This window comes from Amphiprion ocellaris, chromosome 23, assembly GCF_022539595.1.
Source record: "Amphiprion ocellaris isolate individual 3 ecotype Okinawa chromosome 23, ASM2253959v1, whole genome shotgun sequence".
In the NCBI taxonomy this organism is placed as follows: Eukaryota; Metazoa; Chordata; class Actinopteri; family Pomacentridae; genus Amphiprion; species Amphiprion ocellaris.
Window position 1 is genome coordinate 2,987,163 of NC_072788.1, and position 22,520 is coordinate 3,009,682.

The window sequence follows — 22,520 nt, forward strand, 5'->3', positions numbered from 1 at the left end:
GATTCCTCACATCTTTTCCAAACCTTTGAGTCTGTCACTTTATTCTCCGTAGACCTTGTTTGAGCACGAGTAAAACAGATCTTTTATTTATGGACCACAACAGGGCGAATTTGTCGCACATCCATCCATTCAAGCATGTAACTTCCTCGCTCATTCTGCGTGCTGAATTCAAGGAAAAGCAGAGCAGACTGGGCCCTGAGATCCTCCAGTGTGGAGGAAGCAGATTCAACAACACACTGAATTCCTCCGAGAGCCTCTGAGTACATTCACATTATGTAAGTGGCTTCACAGTGCATGAGATAAGCCTTTGGAGATGGAAGTAATCAGTTTCCTGTGGAGTAATCTGCACTTCAGCCTTGGAAAAGGCTGTAATCATGTTCCTACTGCAGTGTAACCTTTATACCCACTTAACATCAACAACCTGAGAAGAACTAGTAGTCCTGTTAGCTCCATTATTGCTTCTGATTATGTAGAATTAGAGGGGAGTTGAAGTTACGCTTTCCATGCTTCTGGGTGACCAAAAGTTAAGGGTTAGTGCCCTTAAAGGACCCAACAAACATGCACTTATGTATTCATGCACACCCTCCCTACGACCACACACCCCGAGTTCAAAAGGTCAAACCCTCTTGGCGTCCGTCGGAGGTTTATCTTGCTAAAGGCACGTAGCCCCCAACATGTTCTGCTCTTCTCAGCAAAGTCTCTGGACAGAATGACTAATTAACTGCATCATGACCTCATCCACAGAGTGAACACACACATCCACTAACACCCTGTGTTGCCATGGAGACGGAATGGTTTGGACATGATGAAATCAGTGCTTGAACACAACATTGAGTTGAATTTGGAGTAGGGGTCAAGGCTGACTTCGATACTTTTTTGTTTTCGTTGAATTGTTAGTTAATTTCAAGCTTCTTTTCTCAATATAAATATTAATATTAGTTGCTAGTGTGATAGTCAAGTGAAAGTGGAAAAGTCTTCCATGCACCAAAACATAAAAAATGTGGGCTCTTTTTAAAGACTTTTATGTTTGATTTTTGCATTTTTGAAGAGATAAAATGAAACAATTCTTGGGCATATTCAAGGAAGCGGCCTAAGTTTCAGTTTACTCATATTCAGGAGCTTTAAGAGCACATTAAAGATGCTAATAAATACTTTAGAGTATGGACCATGCAACAGCCCTGTTTTACTACAAATGTTTTACTTTTATGATACTTTATGTCACAATCATCAACTACTTATAAAGATGGAGGAATCTGTCACTCAAAGTGGCCACAACTTCAATTTTGCATATTTTAAAAGCCTTAATACAACTTGAAGAGGTGAGATATATTAAAACTCACCCCGATATAGATATCATTATCAGGAAAATTATCCATAGACACCAGAACTGTTTATGTACCAGGTTGTAAATATGTTCATTTGTGCTATAAAGTTGTGTATTTTAACAAGGGGCTCTATGGGGATTGAGTCGCTTTTAAGGTCAGCCTCAAGTAGCCATTTGAGGAACTGCAGATTTTGGCACTTCAGCTTCATTTTTCAGCCATGGAGGTTGCCGCTTGCTTACAACTAGGGTTGCTTCAGCTAGCAATTTGAAACATCTGTTCCTTTTCAGCATTTAACATGTGGAAAGACCTGTACTGTTTGCATTCAGCTCAGAAAATGGGGGTTAGTTAGCCTAGCGTGCTATCCTTACCACAGTTTTCCATTAATTGTTACTTTTCAGACATGTTGTAGAGTTGCAAAACAGGATTTGTTGTAATCTAGCAATCTTTCAGTATGTTCTAACCACTTGTTGGCGTCTGTGGAGAAGCAGGTAATAAAGAACTGTAATGCTGAATTTATCTGGAATGGACCCAGAAAAAAAGTAAAAATAGATCTAAGCTGCATATATATATATATATATATATATATATATATATTTTTAAAGTTATTAATTAGATGTTTGTTGCCAAAATGTACCTTTTTAGTCTTATTAATGTCTTCCCTGAAGCTTTTATGTTCACAGGTTTATACAATAAACTTTAGATTAGAGAAACCAACATAATTGATTATAAGAATAAATTGTTTTCCAAACTCTGGTATTTCTGTTAGGGAATATTTGAAAGGGAACTTCACTCGCGGCTCGATTAAACCCAGTTTACCGACTTTCATATCCGGCTCTGTTTCATTTCTTCAGCCTCTTGCTGCCTTTTAACACACACATCCCATGTGAAAGAGGGATTAGGGATTGATGGATAGGAAAGATGAAAGCTATGAGAAAGGGATGAGAGGAAGACAACCTTGACAATTTCCATTAGCAATGAGGGACAAGACTGAAAAAAAAAAACATCTTCTGTCTTCCTCTCCTTATGTAATGCACTCTGGCACAAACTTTTTGATCTGCATTAGAGGCTAGTTCGCAAGTAACTTCTCTCCAGTATGCAGACGAAACGAATAATGTAAAATGATGGGAGGTTTGCCATCGCTTTTAGAAGGATGTAATGCTTTCGGGTAGAGCTATAAATGATGAACGTGGACCAAGTTGTACTCAAATGATGAGCTGCTTAAACAGATAAGTTCTAATACAGTAAGGAAAGGAGTCTGAGTGCCGACTGGCAGCGCAGGTATAAATATACAGGGATTGAAACTGATAGGAAACAGCATTCAGGGCTCTGAGGGAGGATTTCAGTCTCCATAAGTCTTCCTGTCTCTTTCTGTGCAGCAGAGTTGGTTTTGATTCTTTTTGGACAAGTTTGATGTCATGCTGAGTTAAAGCTCAAGTGCATTAAAGTCTGTCAGAGACTCTAGTTTCATGATAATCCTCTCAAGTAAATCTAAATAAGTTAATATCAAGGGGCAAGAAAGTCTCAAAAAATCCTAAAAGAACATAAACTAATTAATTAGTTGGCCTTTTGTTCATCTCACTGGAGTGAGTCCAAAGTCATGTTTCAAATCTGTTACAGCAAACTTCGAGTTAAGTTTAAGTCAAATCCCAAGTCAATCGAGGCAAATCTCAAGAGACATTTTAAGTCTTTCGGTTAATGTCTGTCCCACATCTCAAGACTGTCAGAAACTATCTCAAGACTGTCAGAAAGTGTCTTGAAACATGTTCAAGTAAAGTGTTAATTCATGTCTCAAGCCTCAAGTGAAAGTCACTCTCAAGGCACTTGAGAAGTTCAAAGTAAGTCTCGAGTCTCTCCGATGTCTCAAGTCAAGTCTTAAGTCTTGTACAAGTCTCAAGCAATTTGAGAGAAGTTAAATCAAGTCTTAAAACGGTAAAGTCTTAATTAAGCCAAGTCTCACAGTCGCTAAGTCCAAGTCAAATTTTAAATCCTTATTGTTATTTGTCTCTAAAATACAGCTTGATTGTTACTTAAATTATGGCCTAGAATTGTTCTAGTCCAACCACACTGTTATCAGCAGGGTTCTATATCGAGCCAGACTTCACCTCTTTATGCCTTTTCGGTTTGCCATCATTGTAAAGAGACCTTGAGAAGCAATTATGCTCAAATGGAGAGTTGTGTTGCTTTGAAGAGGTCTTTATAACTGGAAACCATCTTGAGTTTCACATTTTGTCTTTCATTCCAACTCATATAACAGAGCTCTTTAGGAATCCTATTATTTCTGGGTGTATCTCATCCATCCATCCTCTCAGCTCTCCCATCTGCTGGTGTTTACTCCATCAGCCCCTGAGCATTATCTCATTCTAGACAGGTTTGCCAGACATCTGAACCGGATGTAAGCGAGCCGGTAGCAGCCGCTGGAAAGTATTTCGTCCACTTCCTGTGAAAACATTCCTGCTCGTATTGTTGTGGTTGTTTTATTAGCGCCGCGCCGTAAGCCCTGGTAGGGCTTGATAAAAAAGTGAAATTGCGCAAATGCTGGACAAAGGTTGTCCAGCATGTCGGTCAAAGTTTTTACAAGGGGATAAAAGGGTGGGAGAGTTGGAATGTTACGCAACGAGTAGGAAAGTGTGAACTGTTGTAGTTTCACTTTGGATATGTGACAGAAGAAAAAACATCACAGAACTTGTAAACTGTGCTTCTTCTACTACATCAGTCATTTTTAAATCCCTTTAATCTCAGTTGCCATGAGCTGGATATGCATTTAGGGAGTTGTGCAACATTACAGCTTCTTCTGAAAGGAGCCTAAATCCTCCAAGTTGGAGCTGTTTTATATTCTATAAACACACTGAAACGCATAATAAATGAGTATTTGGTGTTTAATTTCACTGAACCTGTAGTGATTGTGAGACACAAAGTGAATGTTTTCAATGGAGAGCAGCTTGGGAAGGGTTGTGGAGCTGGTTGGATCTTTTTTATTGGTTTGAGCCGACTGCCAGTGAAGTGGACATCAATAAAGAGACTTTGATGAGGGCTAGGAAGACCACCAGCACTGATTTCACGCACATTTTCTACATGTCACATCATACCGTCGTACATTGCTGCAAATATGAGTGGGATACCTCACACCTCTACACAACTCTGCACATTTATGTGTTTAGGTGTGTGCCAAAAGTTCACTGAGCAGTATCAGGGCACCGCACCAATCAGCATCTCTCATTTATCTTTGATGTTGCTCTTTCCACAAAGAAAGAATGAAAGCGGAAAGACGGGAAGGTTTTGTTTTTGCTAAAGGAGTGGGAAAATAAAGCGAGGTTTCCCCCCTCCGAGGGTGTGGCAGATCGGGTGATGTCAGACAGTCGCTATAGTTACCGTGTAGTGATCCTGTCATGCTTTGTTAAAAGCCAGTCAGACAGACACTGTGAGGTATTTACACATGCGAATAACACGCCTGTTCTCATGTGATGTTATTGACCATTAAAGCAAACAATCAGACGTGTCAGACTGGCTCTGCTTACCACAATACCTCCTCTTCCTTTTGCTTCTTTTACCATGAATGTATATATTTTACGTAGGTTTTTGTTTATATGTTTCTGTTTCTGGAGATTTTGTGCTCAGGTAGTCATAGTAACAGAGTGCAAAACATGCTTTAGATAATACTTTTTGTACAGGACCAGTCAAAAGTTTTAACACACCTACTCCCTTAGGGTTTTTTTCCATCTATTCTACAGTTCAGGCTTCACATCATTCCACTTCTCACTTTGCCCGTATTACGTGCCTGTCAGTGCTGTACCTGCCTGTACCAATAAAGACAAAAGCACAACAACTTAAAAACCTTCCCACCCTGGAGGCTCCTGTACCGGCACCAGGCTGGATCTTATATTAAAAACACAACTGGAAGTATTTTTCAAAGGTAGCAGAATGTGGCACATTCAATGAAAGGCTGCCAAGGACAATGACTACAGCGACTAAAATGGATGTTGTTTGGTATTACTGTTTGAGAATGCATTTAGTAGCATCAGGTCATTGTTATAAAGCTGTTTTTACTCTTTAATTTACAGTTTTGAAGCAAAAATTTACATTTTTCTAGTCTTTTTATGACCTCACTGTAGTGTGGGGATGGAGACAAAGAATCTTATTGTGTTTCTCCAGACTTTGACAATTATCTCTTGTTCACGGATGCTTAAGATTGTTCATTTTTCAAAGTTGTTTAGCTGCTGCTGACTGAATTTCAGAAGCTTTTATTAGGTGGCAGTTTCAAAGAGTAGCGTAGCGGCTTAAGGGATTAGGAAGACAAGGCATTCTACCACTTTTACAAAGCCAATCTGCTGAATAAAAACCACCCAAGGTGACTTCCTTGTAAAACTGACTAAGATTTTGGCAAGAGTGAGCAAACAGTGCCTTCAAGGAATAAAATAACCTACATACAGTACATCATGTGCTCACATAGGTGCATTTAGAGAGGACATAACCAAAACAACAGGGACAACAAACCTGTTTCTCTCACATTTTACATGGAATTTTCTTGAAGTCACACACATTTTGAAGGATTTATTTATTCATAAGTTTTGTCTAATCTACCGCTCTTCTTTTTCACCTTCCCCTTTTCCAGTGTGTGGTTCTGAACTGGCCCAGGGAGGCTTCTTTGTGCGGCAAGGCGAATACATCTGTACTCTGGACTACCAGCGGCTGTATGGGACTCGCTGCTTCAGCTGCCAGGACTTCATCGAGGGCGAGGTGGTGTCGGCTCTGGGCAAGACCTACCATCCCCGCTGCTTCGTCTGCGCCTCGTGCAAGTAAGAATTTGTTTCTTTTAACACAAAGCAGCAGCTACTTAACTCTATACTTTCACCAAAGTTGAGGTGAAATCGAATGCTTTTCCTTCCTTTTTACCACAACAGTCTGAAACAATGCCTGCAATGCAAATCTTAAATTTAAAAAAACACGTTTCTATGGGTGGATGCACCTTTCCATTGGGATTCAGGTGTGAAATATATTTTAAATTTGAAGGATAAACTTCATTTACCTCAGTATGCTGACATACAGACTTATGATACCTTGCAGGAGAAACCAGCATCTTAGTGACATATTGGGTCACCACATTTTGGCTGACAGCTTCAATGCAATTTAATTCCCCAAGTTTATGGAAGTCTTCAAGAGGGATGAAGCACCATTCTTTCAGAAGATACCCCAACATCTGGTGTTATGATGATGGTGGTGGAGAACACTGTCCAACATGTTGGTACAAAATCTCCTGTAGGTGTTTAGTTAGGTTGAGATCTGGTGACTGTAATAGCCTTAGAGCAGTGATCATCAACTGGCGGCCCGCGGGCCGAATCCGGCCCGCCGAACCGTCCAATCCAGCCTGCGACTGGATTCCAAAATTGTGAGGATCAAAGAGAAAATATCATGTGATCCACACTATTAAAGCAACTGAAAACAACAATAACTGAGACTCTTAACTATCAGTAATCCCCACCATTTATGACTCTATTTAGGCTACATTCCCAAATGAGGACAGACTCGCTGCACTGTTTAACATTTATTGTTTCACACAGTTCTTTTTTTTTTAACATAACTTTTCCTCATGCCCTTACTTAACATTTGTTTTTTATTTCAAAGTCTCAACAGCAAGCTTCAAACTAGTAGACTTCTCAGGACAAAAAAAGGAGGAAAAACCAACTGGCATAACTTAAAATAGCATGGTAAATAAATACTAACCTGGTACCAGAACAAAACAGGTCACAAATAATAAATAAACGTTAAGTGGGCTATAGCGATTTCAGATCACAAGGCTGAAATGGGCTCCTCACACTGCTTAATGGCTGAAGTTACATTTCCCCTCTGACACCAACTTTTTCACATCAGGCTTGGCCGCTGTCAGACTTATGTGCAAACAGTCCTCCAAAGACTGGTTTGACAGTCGGTTCCTCTCGTGTGTTTTTATCGAGTTCATCTTGGAGAACGCAGCCTCGCAGGTGTAGGTTGAACCCAACATGGTGAGCACAGACATAGCCAGCGTCTTCAATGTGCCATAGTCCTCGGGACAAGACACCCAGAATGCGGTCAGGCTTTCAGCACCATGGAGAGCAGCCTGGATTTCAGCCAGCTCGCTCTGAATGAACGCCTCGTCCAACAGCATCATTTTCACCGCGTTTGTGGAGAATTCTCCACTTGGGCTGATGGTGAATGGGTCACGCACAAATCCAATGACATCCCTGGAAATGAAAAAGTCATGGAATCTAGCAGAGAAGTTGTCTTTTAATTGTGTGATGAATGTCTTCATCTTGTCTGTAACGTTGCTTTCTCCCACCGTCTTCAGTGTGTTGAAGTGCAGCAGCCTCTCTGACAACAAATCTGCATGGAACAGATCAAGTTTGTTCCCAAAGGCATCAAGTTTTTCCACCAAATCCCCCACTGATTTTTCTTTTCCTTGCAGCTGGAGATTAAGTGTATTCAAATGGGAGAAAATGTCTGTTAAAAACGCAACGTTGCACATGTATTCTCTGTCTTGCATGATGCGGAGATGGTCAGCTGCCGCTTTTGATTTACTTTGTTTCAAAAAATCCAGGCGCCGCGATGGGGGGGGGAGGGGGGGGGGGGGGGGGAACCACTGGTCTAACCCACAACCCAAATATAGCGTTACAGTGGAATGTTAGACCATTCTTGAAAAGACAAAACTTTGAACCCATTTTTCTGCTTCCAAACCTTTCAAAAGTTCAGTGGAACAGTTAAAAACTAGTCAGGAGCAGCTGATCTTGTGTCAGATTGAAATTTTCTTCGTTATATGGTGTTTGACGTGTTATTTTGGCACAAATTTAAAGCTTCACCATAGAAAATGATCTCTAGACTTCACTTGTTTAATACATGCACATATCCAGGTTAGTTCCTCTATCTATAATGCATTTTTGATCACATGCTTTTAACCCTTACTTGGGTTCGAAGCTGCGGTTTGAAGGTCACACAAGGTCATCAGCATATTCAAACGTGATTTAGAAATGTAGAAACAACCGGATAATGTTTCAGAATCATGCATTCCCATAACTAAAGCAGCTCTGAATACAAAACTGTCCTTTCAGAGGGAGATATTTCGTCAGCTCTGTGTGTTTTCTTTATAACCAACAACAAATCTCCTCCTGCGGAGTACAGTAAGGTGTCATTTACACACATAAAGCTGCATGCACATACAAATATAGCAAAGCACATGAAGACACGTGGCGCTGCACGTCACACAGTCGTCCTCACCTGTTCCAAGCCATGTGCGTGCAGCGTGTGCATATCTGCTGGTGTGATAGCGGTGTTGTTTCTCAGGCCTAGAAAGGTAATGGGAGCCCCTCTCAGGCTGGAATTTTAAGTGTGTGGTCAGTCAGTGTGGCTACTTAGCCCATTCCCACAGCTAGTGTTAAATGTCTTTTGAACGGGGGTGGGTTTTCTAGTACATATGTGTGTGTGTGTGTGCACGCATGCTTCTCTTATCATACTTTGGCGATCCCGAACCTGAGATCACAATGTTCCAGTGTGGCATTTGAGGTTTCGTAATGTGATCGTCTAACTCCTGCGCTTCTCTCGTAACAAATATCGCTTTTGTGGCGGCAAAACACATGGGCTGATTATGAGCGATATAAAAATAGGGTTGAGGGGGGAAGAGAGATATGTGTGTGTATGTGTGTGTGTGTGTGTGTGTGTGTGTGTGTGTGTGTGTGTGTGTGTGTGTCACAGTGGCAGCGCTGTATTGATCATCAATAATTCAGTAATATGGCTGCATTTTTCATTCTCTCTGTCTGGGTTTCTTTGTGTTTTCTGTGTGTATACGTCACCATTACCTGCAACTGCAATGATACATGTAGCGATTGGCCTAGAATAGAAACAAGTAGTAGTAAAACAGGACATTTATATGTTATAACCTAAAGTATTATAAAGGTATGATAACAGGGTTGCACATGCAGTTAAAAAGCAAAAACACTAAGCTGAAAACTGGAAGCAAGAACCTTAAAAACTTCATTGTTTTGCTGTTTCTACACGTCTAATGCCTGCCTGGATGTATTCCTCCCTCACTATCTGGCTGTGACAGTGTGACAGCAGCTCTAATATCTCATTTCCATGCTGTAGGAAGCAGCACGTGGCGGCTAGTCAGAGTCCCGCTCTGCCAAGGAAGTATCATTCCTTCTGTACTTGACTTGGTGACAGCAGCTGTGTTAAAGCAGCGTGCACAGAAACAGCCAGCAGACATTAAAATTGTTTTATTGTAACGTCTCTCTAGCAGCGTAATGGAATTAGTCTCAAAAAAGATTCTGGCTTGCAAGTGAAGCTGTTGTCCCAAGTTGCCCACTAGATGCTGCCACCAAGAAAAGACACAGAGCTGACAACAATAGTTTCAGGATTTCCACCAGTTGTTGCAACCTGGATGTAGGGATTAGCTGACATTCAGACGTAAACAAAACGTAAGAAAATTTGTGAAAATTGTATTGTATTTGACACAAGGTGTTCTAATAACGTGTTCTGTGTTTGGGGTTAATCCTACTTAACCCTCCAACTTAACCCTCTAATCTATAGTTTATATTTATACATTACAAATGGTTTAAGTAGTACAAAAGATAAATTCACTTATGAGTATGGATGTGGTCGCAAATTGATTGTTGCGTTTTTGCGACACTGAAAATGACAAAAAACAAATAATGAGCAATATGAGTTTGTTTTTTGAGGTTTTTTTTTTGGTCAAACATCTTTAGAAAAAAGTACTACAGGTCAAATACCTTCAGAAAATTGTTGAACTTGGTCTGAAAGAGAGAGCTGGAGGATCAGTTGGGGGAAAGCTATCGTGAAATTGGAGGTACTGCAAGACAGTGTTAAATAGATGCAATTTTTCATCTGTATGCCGAAGAGGTTCTGTTTCAGTATCTGTATATGAACATCTTGGTATTATGGTTGGGTAGCAAACAGCTGACATCCACAGTGAATAAAAATAGGTACGTTTTGCAGTAGATAAATGATAATATCCAAATTCTATTTTAAAAAAGCAAGTTATTTACAGCTTATTTCAACCAGGCCTTACTATAAAGTCATACGAAGACCACATCCTTGTTGTATTGTATAGATATCTTAAGACTTGTTTTCACTAAACACCTATATCTCTATGAAATGACATAAAGAAGGATTAAGCTTTGACTTTTTCTCATTGAGAACTACAAATATACTCCTGAAAATATGGAAAGTTCCTGAACTAGCCTTCAGGAGAATTAATCAAGACAATGTTCAATGTAATAAATCAAAAAAATCTGAATATTTTACATTAGATACCCAACTATTTGGTGGTTTTCCAAAAATGTCATTGACAGAGTTCCACTGGAGAACTTCTGGCTGGAGTCCTGTTTAGCATTTCTCAAAGGTTTTGACACAGTCTGGCCTTTAGCAAAAACGTCCAGTAAATGTTCTCTCATGATAAGTTGGACAGCTGATAGTCATCGAAGCATTAATACTTCACGTCGGATTTATTCAGTTGTGGGAAGAGTTTAGGTCTGCCTTAAACTGCCGCTAAGCCACTTCACATGGCTTTATATGGCGTTGTAGCAAAGCTTTTATGCCCCATAATGGTTTCAATCCTCCTTCAGAGGAGTAAATGTCTTTTGGGAACATTGAGCACCAGCTGTACAGTATCAGTCGCATCCATCATCTGATGTTCTATCTGTTTTCTATTTGTTTGCAGACAGCCGTTCCCAGCCGGTGACCGAGTGACATTTAACGGGAAGGAGTGTATCTGCCAAAAGTGTACCCAGCCTCTCCCTGCCAACAGCCCTGCGCCCATACAGGCTGTCCACAGTCAGTCGTCTTTTCTCTCTCTTTGAAAGCATAAATCACATCAGAAGTAAACTTCAAAATGTTGGTTCCATCCATCAAACTGGCACTATCTTTAATTGTGTTATTCCCCTCATGGAAAACGTTTCTTTTGTCCTTTTGCTCACTTAAATCAGGAGAACTTCAGGATAATTTCTCTTCAAATAACAGCTAAATGCCCTGCATGTGTCTGTCTGTGCAGACTGCTGCGGCTGTGGGAAGGAGTTTAAGAATGAACAGTCTCTTGTAGCGCTGGACAAGCACTGGCACCTGGGCTGCTTCAAGTGTAAAGTCTGCAACAAGGTGCTCAACGCCGAGTACATCAGCAAGTAAGTCAGTCGGGAAAGACACAGTTGAAGATTTAGTACTTCATTATTGCTGTAAGTTGACCTTGTCTTTCGAGAACCTATAAAAACAATGACAGAATTGTACAATGTGTCTGGTTTTCTACGGTTAAGCGATTTTCCCTTAATTACCTAATGTCTGACATTAGATACACCATTTATGTATATGGTGGCCCCATAGATAAGACTAAATCCAGTAAAAAGAGAAATATCTGTGTTCTATTTCATCATGTTGGAGCCTGTTTTGTCTCCCTGTATTCAGGAAAAGATTGCAAACATATGACACCCACATTTTCCAGTCTTGACCTGCCAATTGTAGGGCTTAGAAGTAAAATGGAAATTTATTAATTGATGCTCATCTTCAACATCTTTTACATCTTGGTTAGGTGTTAGTTCTTCAGTTCTTGCTACTCTGAAGAATATCATAACACTGCGTAACATTACTTGGAAATTTTCAGGCTGTTAAGTACACTGAGTCAATTTGAGTTGCATAACAGGAAATGAGAATTTGGTTCAGCCACAGTTGCATATTCCAGTTCTCTGCAAAAGTAATTCAACAAACATAGTCCCACTACTGAAATACATGGTTGCAAGATTTTAAAAAATCTGAATTGCTGATTTTATTTGAACTTTTAAAGTTGCAAACTTTATTTCAATTGGTTAGGTTGACATCATAATGTTGGGAGTTGTTTCAACTTCACACTGTGTGCAATTTAAACTCAAATTTCCACTTTAGTTGAATTAAAATTAATTAAAGTTGAGGTGACTTAATGAAATTGACTCGACAAACTTAATTTTTCTTCACTTTAAGATTTCAAGTCCCTTCTTCTACCTACTTTAACATGCCTGGACAACTCAAGATAGTTAAGACAGTTAATTGAAAATACATTTGACTGAAGAGGAAAAGCTAATCCATCCAACTCAGTGTAGTTTGGTGGTTGAACATAATTTCATCAGAAGTTTTCAGAACTCAGAAAGATTGATGCAAACGTTATTTTTTTCACCTTTTGTTCATTTTGTTGAGTGTATATAATTCAGTTCTAGAGAGCAAAGTCTAGTCTAGACGGTATAGCAGTGGGGTTTACTGCAAATTTGGTCAACATTTTGTCAGAATATCTTAAAATCTTGAACACATTGAGCATACATAAGAGCATTAACATCCTCAGACTTGTGTCGTAATAATACAATACCTGCCTGAACATTGGTAGTAGTTATATTATTGGTGTAAAAGCATTGCAGAGGAGTTAAAATACAATCCAAAAGTGAGAGCCATCATAATGTTGCTGGAAACTGTCTACTTTAAGTCTATCTGATGGTCGGTCCTGCATTGCCCCAACAGGGATGGGATCCCCTACTGCGAGATGGACTACCACGCCATGTTCGGCATCCAGTGCGAGAGCTGCAAGAAGTACATCACTGGGAAAGTCCTGGAGGTACATGCAGCTAGCACTAATGGCTTCCATTTAGAGGAAACACTCTGTGAGAGCTGTTAGCATGCATCATGTGGTTCGCTGGGAGGAAAACTCAAGGAGGCAAATAAAATAAAGACAGATGCATGGATAGATGAATAGATGGACTTTTTCGATTGCAGTTTCAATCTGCATTAGATGAGTAGAAGATTGAATATTAAAAGAGTTTAATAGGTTTTCAGCTGAAGATCCCATTTCTCCAAATATGAATTTTGAATGAGTGAAACTTGACTTTATGGTTCATGGTTTCCTTTATTCAGAGTTCATTTGATTTTGATTTACCCAGGAGTTAAATCATTAAGTCCTGGTTCTGTATTTTAGATGGGATTAGATCAGCTTTTATCCTGGTTCTGTACCTTTCCTTGTGACAGTAACGGGAAAAATAACCGACTGACAGTAATGTTGGTGTTAAATTAGTTCACTTCTTTTTAAATATCAGCTACTGCCTGCATGTTTTCATCTGTTTTCTTGTTGTTTCTTCTCTAATTCTTCCATGCATTTGCTCCCGTATAAAGAGTTGTAAAACGTCTTTTTGTCAAGTTTGAGAACTAGATTTGTCGGTTAGTATGAGTTAGTTTCGTTTTTCAAGGTTGTGCATTGGCATGCTTTGTGTATAGAAAGATAAAATCAGTAGAAAAAAGGAGCAGTCAAAGCTTGAATCTATAACAGTGTGAGCGAAGAAGAAGCTTCTACAACCAATTTAGCACACAAATTTTAAAAGACTGGCATAAAGCAGGATGTATAGACAGATGTTTCTTGGCTATATTATGGGAACTATAGGATCCAGCAGTTTTGCAGATTTACCTATACTCTGGACTAAAAGTCGGGGTTTCGCGGCCTTTCTTGCTTTGATTTTGATCCTTTTATCGACAATGTGCATCTTTCAGCAGCCACAATGTTTTTGTGTATGTATTTGCACAATGCATCCTGTTATTCTGTATTCTTGTTTCCACTTAACAGATTTCATTGTTGACCTCGTTTCCCCAAAGTGACCATTAAAAATTCATCACATCTTGCTAATGCAGACACATGAGAGATGCTAGTAGAGCTGCTATCAGTCAGAAGTGTCATGGTGCAGATTCATATATGCAACTCTTGCCAAGGGGGGTTTGCAGTATCACCATATGTCTCCCTACAATGTTCTGGTCTTTCATGTAATCTGTCGTGTTTAAAATGAACACAACCTTTTATTCAAAGACTTTAGACTTTAATGCTTATAGTGATGCATCCATGTTGAAAGATGGTTAGATAACAACATTACACCAGCAGATGTGCCTGGAGTGGTAGCAAGAGCTGAAGGAAGCATTAAGATTCAGAAAGCAGAAACTCTGTAATGCAAGAAAACTCAGTTGCAATAGTTGTGTTTTGAAAATTTCTGCAAAATTTACTTGAAATATATTCAAAAAATTGCACCATTGAGCACCGTGCTCTATTATGAGGTTAGAACTGGTGGAATAATGTGGAGGTCAAGTAGTAGTTCGTCAAAGCTTAGCTAGCTCTAACTATTTCATACCATTTACATTATATTATGTTTTGCATGTATTTCTCATTCTGTTTTGCATGTAAAATCCTAATCTATAAAGTAGGGATGATGCCCGATATTGGCATAAAAACTGTACTATCGGTCAATATCGTTATCGTTTTCTTGTTTTTTTTTGCCCATCATGAAAACTGATAAAACAATACCTGGATTTTGCCGCGCAAATGATGACATCATCAAACTGCATTGTGAAACGTGTAAACAAGTGTACCACATATATCAGCATCTGTATCAGTTGATATCAGAATCGGAAATTGAGAGTTAGACAATATCGGCATATCGGTTATTGACCAAAAAGTCAATATCAGACATCCCTACTAGAAAGAAAATAGTACCTGGAGCTAGGGCTGGGCGATAAATTGATTTTATCGATTAATTCGAGTTTGTACTTAATGTCGATTTGTTTTAATGAAAATCGATTGTCTCATCAACATCCGCCACCAACGCCTTCCCGCTGGGCTCCCGTAGTTCAGAGTGCGCCCCCCTCCCCCCCGCGCTTGATACACAAACAACATGGCGGCGAGCGGTGCAGATCTAAAGGCACGTGTCCACTAGATGCTATTTTCCCACACGGCAACGCACACATCTGAAAATCACACGGACGGCGGGTGGTCACTAGCGGACCACAACATGGTCACATGACAGCACTGACCAACAGCAGGCCGCTACGTGGTCATGTGACCGAGCTTTCAGCTGGACAGTCCTGCAGACAAGTCAGATAAACACAGCGGCTCGGCCGCAAACTTTCCCTTTTATTTCAAAAACACGTCAGCGAAAAGTATTTCTTAAAGCATTTGAGGTGAGAAATAATCTGCAGCAGCTAAATCTGTCCTCGTTTTAGGTCACCGACGCCTAGTTTAGAAGTTTGAGGACAGTTTCACAATGCGTGGAATCTCCGCACGCAGCATCCAATTTGCATAAAGTAGAAGTCAGTCTACTTTATGCAAATGAGCTGCAGCCCTCTCCAGGTAAACACACTGGATCGCAGTGGGAAACGCACTGCAACCGGACCAGCATGCCACATGCAGCACATTTCCAGCTGTGATCCAGTGTGTTTAACTGGAGAGGGCTGCAGCTCATTTGCATTAAGTAGACTGGACTCCGGGGTGCTGAGAATAGGTAGGGGGTAAAAAAAAAATCAGATAAATCGTGAATCGGGATTTTTTGTGAAAAAATCTGAGATTTTTTTTTTTTAGGCCATATCGCCCAGCCCTACCTGGAGCTGTAAATGGTGCAGCACAGTACACACTGTAGGCACATAACTTCAGTAAGTTTACATTCCTTTCAAAATAAAAGTCATGTAGCCTAGTTAAGAATTGTTGGATTGAAGACACAATTCTTAACTTGAGACCAAAGAAGGATAATGAGGGAGAATTAGCTCAGATTGGAAGAGAGGCAGGTAGAAATGGAATGTGGTTTTCCTGAAGCAGCCTGTTGTTCCGCAGCGATGGAGAGAACGGACACAAGATACTCTCCTTGGGTCGGGAGAGGGATGAGAGGAAGAAAAGCTTTTCGGACGGGGGGTCTTGGACGCTCCCGCCGTGACCTCGGAACAACAGAGCAGCTTTATAGCGGCAAACAACAATCCCTCTCTCCCACTTTCTCTGCCTCCTTTCATCACATGACGGACTCTCATGTTCTCCGCTTTCATAAACACCTATCGGGTTCCAGCGTCGGCTGAGCAGCAGAAACATTAGAGAACGGGACGAGAGCATATTTCAGTGTCTCGCTTAGTTTGTGTGCAAATGACATCACCCAGATTTCCTATTGTGTGAGGCTGTCAGGTGCCAAAGTCAGTCAAGCAGCACTGAAAGAAGTAGTAGCTATAAAACGAGGGAGGTCGTGTTTGTTCCAGGCAAATTTTACCTTTTTATTACCTCATTACTTGAAAAATAGAAAAAAAAATGGGGCGGTTTCATTGAACGGATGTAGCGGTTGTTTTTGCTGACACTAAAAAGGAATGTTGTCGAGCTGCAGGGCTTTTACTGTACAGTTAGGAGCGGAGTGAGGATTTCTGGCACAATTTCACCTATTTTCAAGACACAGAGTAGAGAACAAAAAGTGAGATAAACCACATTGCAATTTACCTTCAAATAGGATAGAAATTAAAGAACGTCTTCTAGTTTGGGTTGCACCTTTCCTCTCATGAACCAACATGAGTGTTACCCAGTTTTGATCTCCCATTTCAGGAGATATGGCTGCATAAATCTCACTTATCTTTCGTTTTGTGGATTTTATCAAATTGCAATTACACTTTGTCCCTTTAGATCTGTAACCTAATTTCAACAAAAGTGTGAAAATTAGGTTTACTGCTCCTTTACCATTAGCATCTTGTGTTACATTTTACACTTAAAGCAAATAATTAATTTGAAAAAATGGAAGCTTGAAGTCGACTTTGCCTGAAATGAAGCTGCAGCAATGGCTGTTGGTGAGGAATTAGGAGATTTAAGTACATCTAACTTAAAACAGATGCTTTAATAGTACTTCTTAGTTTAATTGAGCTTTGAATGTAATTGCATTGCACCAATTGAAAGAATTTATTTAAGCTCTCCTTTTTAGTGTAATTCCTTTAAAATTTGCTCATTGTGCGTATTCTGAAAAGGCCACTGTCGGTTTCCTCATGCCTCCGTGTTTTTGGATGTCCATTTGCTGCAATGACTGACTCCCCACTGGCTCCCCACACACATGAATGCCTCTTCTAGATTTTCTAAATGTTATTAGCCTGACTGGATCAAATTAGGATTACAAAAAGGGCCATTTCATTCCATTTGTGACCCTCAGAAAATGTATTTACAGCTACTTCCTCTCTCAGGATAGAGGACTGGACAGATACTTTTCGGGCCAGTGTGCATCATGAGATAAACGTAGAATTTGTTTTACCTCTTGCATCATCTCTTTATCTTGATTGTGGCCAGAATTCATCCAAACTGAATATGCAGATTGGTGAGGCAGTGACTGAGTTATGGGATCACACAAGTCATTCACAGCCTAAATTCATAATAACCGCATCACATTCACGGTTTGTCAAATTTGAGTGGTTAGAAGTAGGTTAAAGTTGTTGTTTCCAAAGTAAGAAAATTTTTAAACCAATGTTTCACTGATTATCGCAGTGTGACTGTATAGATTATGAAAATCTACATTGTTTGTTTACTAAAAAACAGAGCCAGTTAATAAATTATGATATTAAAGCTTATATTACATGCAAACTCATAAAAATGTGAGCTATACTTACCATAGTGTAATCCCTCTGAGAGCTGATGTCATTCTTAATAAACACAGACCCGTCTCTTTCAGTGTCCTTTGTTGCTTTGAAATCAAAGGCCACCGTAGAGTTGTCTCGGTGTATAAGCTGTAGAGGCCATTTGCAGCCGCTCTACCTGTACTTCGCAGCACTTTGAAAGAGTAGCCGAGAGACTGAGCATTCAAAATGCCGTGACATTTGGTTGAGATCAAAGAGTGTGTGCCGTGGGGACATATCCAGTCAATACCTGGTGGAAGGAAGTTGAATTGAAGCCGTGTTCCTCCGTGTCTCATTGCTGTGGCATTTATTTATTGCTATTTTCAAGATGTCAGTCATCTGTGAGTCAAAAAAATGAGAGCAGATGCTGTAATGTCTCAGTCCTATGATTTGCCATCTGCACAGTGTCAGCTGTAAACTGCAGGGAACAGTAGGCGTGTAGGTTTACCTCAGTGAAGAGTGCCAGGTAGTAGGAAATCGGTGGGAAATCTGACAAACTGAGCAGATTAATCTTGGACAGCTAATGAAGTAGAGCTTTTCTCCTTATGAACGTAACACAGTGATGGTCCGACCAATGAGAATTTGGTTGAATGACAGCATACCAGCGGACCAACTGATCAGTTGACCAGGGCCATGTACTGGGAAGCGCGTTCAACATACCCAAGACATCTTTTTGTTATGTTAACCTAACAACTGCAACTGGGATAAGCTTACGAAGGAGGTTATCGATTCGGGAAGTCAACCATGGTTTGAGACTATTGGAGAAATACAAAGAATATAAACTCATAATACAGACTAAAAGTGCCTCAGCTGTGGCAGCTAAAGAAGAGGTGAAAGCTGTAATAAACTGCATACTGTGTGAATTGATATCACTACCAAACTATCAGTAGATCTTACCGTCATTACAGCTGTATATTCTATTGAATGAACATGTTGCCTAGCTGTGTTCTTCTGGCATGTAGGACAGTTTTGTTGCTTCAGCTTCAACCCTGCACTCTTAAATGGTCAGAGATCAGTAAAAAATTAACATGAAAACATAATGCAAAGGGATAAATAGGCTGACTCTCATGTATCTCACTGTGTACACTTTAGGTATTTATCACAAGAAGAGCAAACTATAATTGTAAACGAACATGAGAAGTTTTATTTATATATTTATTACAGGCTAAAAACTGTAAAGCTGATGCTGATGATATTCTTCAAAAAGAGCTGATTGGTCAGTAGGAAGAGCTTTTATACATTCTCTCATCTGGAGATTAGCCATTGAGCGTAAGTTACCATAAAGATGGACCCAAGTAAGACCTGGGGTTTGAACTTGAGACTTCCATCTTTATTCATGTGTTTTCCCCATCTTTGAATACCTTTTGGATTCATGCAGATGTCAGATGTCACAGGATATGCACAAGTTCTTTTATTTCTTGAAGCTTGAGTGTTATATAACAGAAAATTTACTGCAAATACTTGAACTAGATGTATATTGAATTGCTGTTCTGCTCAAATAAGTAGTGATGCATTTCAAAACACAGAGTTTTCAGATACACTCGACTTGATTATAGCCTGAAATAGACCATGAAACAAGTCACATGTTTTGCTTTTGCCCAGCACACCAAAACCTATTCCAATCTTCTAAATGGATCCCTTCCCTCGCCAGACTGGTGTCTGCAATTGTGAGATTGAGAGGATGGACAGGGCATTAGAGAGGGGATAATTTTGAGAAAGCATATGGTCTGTAGGTAATTGGGTAAATAAAGAGGTAGAAAAGGCTCAGCATCTCTTTGTATTCCCACCAATCCTTTCACAACGTGCCCATTATCTCACCCCGAACTCTTCATGAGCCACAAACCTCAACTCTGGCTGACCAGCTGCAGCCTCAAATCATCAGCTTTCAGGTTCGCCCCTCCTCTTCCTTTACATATCAGTCCTGCAGGACATTGAATATGATAATTTTCCCCTCATGCAGCCCCGGATTCTGACAAAGGAAGGATTTGATTGCAGTGCTATCTCTTTTCCGGGCCTCTCATACTTTCCATGTTTGAATTTCAATCCAGTTCCGGCCTTTTATCTCCAGGCCTCAATGTTCCTAAGTCAACTTCCTATTTTCTCTCCATCTCTGTCTATTTATCTGTCTCAATTCAGTTCAAATATGAAGTTTTTGGCAAGGCATACACAAGCCTCTGCCAATTTTGACCTTTTCTCTTCCTCTCAGTAATACCTGGACCTGGAGTGTCCTTGTGTATTTTGGTCGGTACATATCTGTCCTCCCCCCATCTGCTGTCCATTTAGTCCAGACAAGCATTACTCAGGGTGTTATCCAAGAAATAGGGTGTTACCGTCCTGTTTTCTGGTATCATTGCCTAGTGGAATGACGCAGCAAAGTGGAGGGATTGTGCGTGATCAGGCCGCCCGTTGAAGTGAGATGTGATGCCTTCGGGAGGAGTGGATCAGCAGACTGAGAAGAAGAATGAGTTCATTGCAATAACCGTCCATCTTGAGTTGTTTAGTTTATTATTAAGTCTGTAAATCATATGTGTTTTAAAACTAGAAAAGCTGCCAAGTGTGAGATAATTCCACTTGTTTCTAGTGATAATTTGTGTTCTTTTTGTTGTGGCAACACAAAACAAGACAGAATGGGGAACTGGGATTGAGAAAATCATAACTGAGCAAGTTGCTGATTACATAACAGAATAGAAGACTTAATAAAATAAAGAGGTTTTTGGTGAGATAGGGAAATTTAGACTGCAGATTTGATCTTTTCAATCCCTGAACCAAGTTAAGAAATCTAGTAAAGAACAGGAATAACTTGGCAACAACTCCTTCTGAGTTCCACTTGAGCCAGGCACTGAACCCACCTGAATGCTTGGAAAACCTACCCAACCTGAATGTAAATGTCAGAAACAGGAGCAAAAATGCCAAATCCAGATGTACTCAAGACCTAAAGATCAACCATGATGCTTGATGTCAGAAGAAAGAGAGCTACAACACTGTCAGCAACATTTTTAACCAGCCAGGACCCCTAAAGACATCTATATCCCACTTTACCCCCTACATGCTTTAATAGTTGCTCGCAATAGTAGAGTTTCAAGGTGTTGCTTTGGATCCAGCATTTTGGACCTGATCTAATAATGGACTTCTAGAAAACCTACCCAAACTGAACATATACCAACACTGTCTGCAACATTTTTAACCAGCGAGGTTTTGAATGCAAGGAACCGAGTTGACCTCTAAAGGCCTCTACATCCCAGTTTCCTGACAGTTTCACAGGCCCAGTAGTATTCCACACCGCACCTCCAACTCAATTTCACAAGCCTATCCATCCTCGCTGTGACAACCCCCTCCCATCGCACTGCCTTGTGGATTCCTCTTCAAACTCTCCAGATAACATATCACGTCTGTTAGGTTCGAAAAGTCAAGCCACCTAATAGCGACTCCATGCTAAATACACAGGCCGTGATGAATGGTCGGCTACTGTGGACTCACTTTGAAGATTTATTGGGGATCTCTAGGAAGCTTTGCATGTTGTGAGCTGGAAGTTAAAGGACCCTTGAAGCCCTGGTTTTCAGAAGTGCCATTTGAACAAAGATTTACTTTCAGAACATGCAAGTCTTTTCAAAAAGTCAAGTTTGTACTTTCATTCTCATGTTATTCTTGCACCTTTCTGTGAACTGAACAAAACTGCAGTACTCATTTCACGACACAATAGCTCCACCTTGTGTCTAACTCATAAAACACACCATTGTCTTGGTTTGTGTACCTGGTGCACTTCAATGAAAAAAAAGTTACTAGACTGAACTACAGCTGTCTCAGCAACACTCCAGAGACTCACTATTCATGTTTTTGTAATAAGTTAATTATGAATTTCTTAATAATGTGCCTTCAAACAAGTGGAGACACACAAACTCTAATGTCTCTGGATTGTTTCGTGGTTGTGTAATGACAAAATAACAACACATTTCCAATCCAATCATGGACCCTGAGGAAAACAACACAAAGGGAGAGGTTTTACCATAAATGTGTTGGAATTTGGAAAGTCAGGGTGCTAATTAGACATTTAATAAGAATTACATTATGGAAAATGTTGTGTTTTTGGAGCTTGACCCATATAGTTAGTCACCAAAAAGCCAAACTTGCTGTAAATTTGTGGCTTTTAAAAGTTTATTCATAGTGTTGAAAGAAACAGTTGTGAATATAATCTCATTTTCTGGAACTTTTGGTTGTATCACACTATGATTCTTAGCAGAAGCCCAGTTTTCATTGAACTGCCAGAGTTCGTTTTTATTCAAACACACATTTTAGGGTTACTACGCTAATTTAAGTGAACAGAAATGCTACTTTTTGGACAACGACTGCAGTTACAACCACAATAACCACTAAAGTGAGATCCAAGTTGTATCTCCACCTTTGCTGTTTGGATTAGAATGTGTCTTTTGCAAGTCTTCCAACTGCATAGAACTGCAATGTCGATTTAACAATTTCCATTAAATTGAGAGATTTAGCCAATCATACCTGCTACATTGCTCTAATCTTTTCTTATTTCTTGGTCAACAGGCTGGAGAGAAGCATTACCACCCCACATGTGCCCGCTGTGCCCGCTGTGAGCAGATGTTTGCAGAGGGAGAAGAAATGTATCTGCAAGGTAAAAGCAGCCTTCATTTCTTTTACTGTACCTCCAGACTTTCAGAATAAGTAGTAATCTGCAACCACAAAGGATTCAATGCTAAGACACGACTGTCTGTTATCAGACAATGAGAAGCACCAGTTAATTTTCTAGTGATGATT

General features: G+C 40.0%; 1 protein-coding gene across 15 annotated transcripts in view; it reads left to right on the forward strand.

The window, feature by feature from the left end:
- Positions 1-22,520, forward strand: part of ablim2 (actin binding LIM protein family, member 2) — a 107,913-nt gene that overhangs the window by 49,566 nt on the left and 35,827 nt on the right. For all 15 annotated transcript variants that reach the window (XR_008600542.1, XR_008600546.1, XR_008600551.1 and 12 more), the window contains exons 3-7: positions 5,935-6,118; positions 11,026-11,138; positions 11,356-11,482; positions 12,837-12,930; positions 22,290-22,377. Coding sequence is in view for 1 of the 15 variants with exons in the window: in XM_055007617.1 (XP_054863592.1) it covers positions 5,935-6,118; positions 11,026-11,138; positions 11,356-11,482; positions 12,837-12,930; positions 22,290-22,377 (606 nt within the window). In the remaining 14 variants the exon portion in view is untranslated. The remainder of the gene's footprint in view (positions 1-5,934; positions 6,119-11,025; positions 11,139-11,355; positions 11,483-12,836; positions 12,931-22,289; positions 22,378-22,520) is intronic.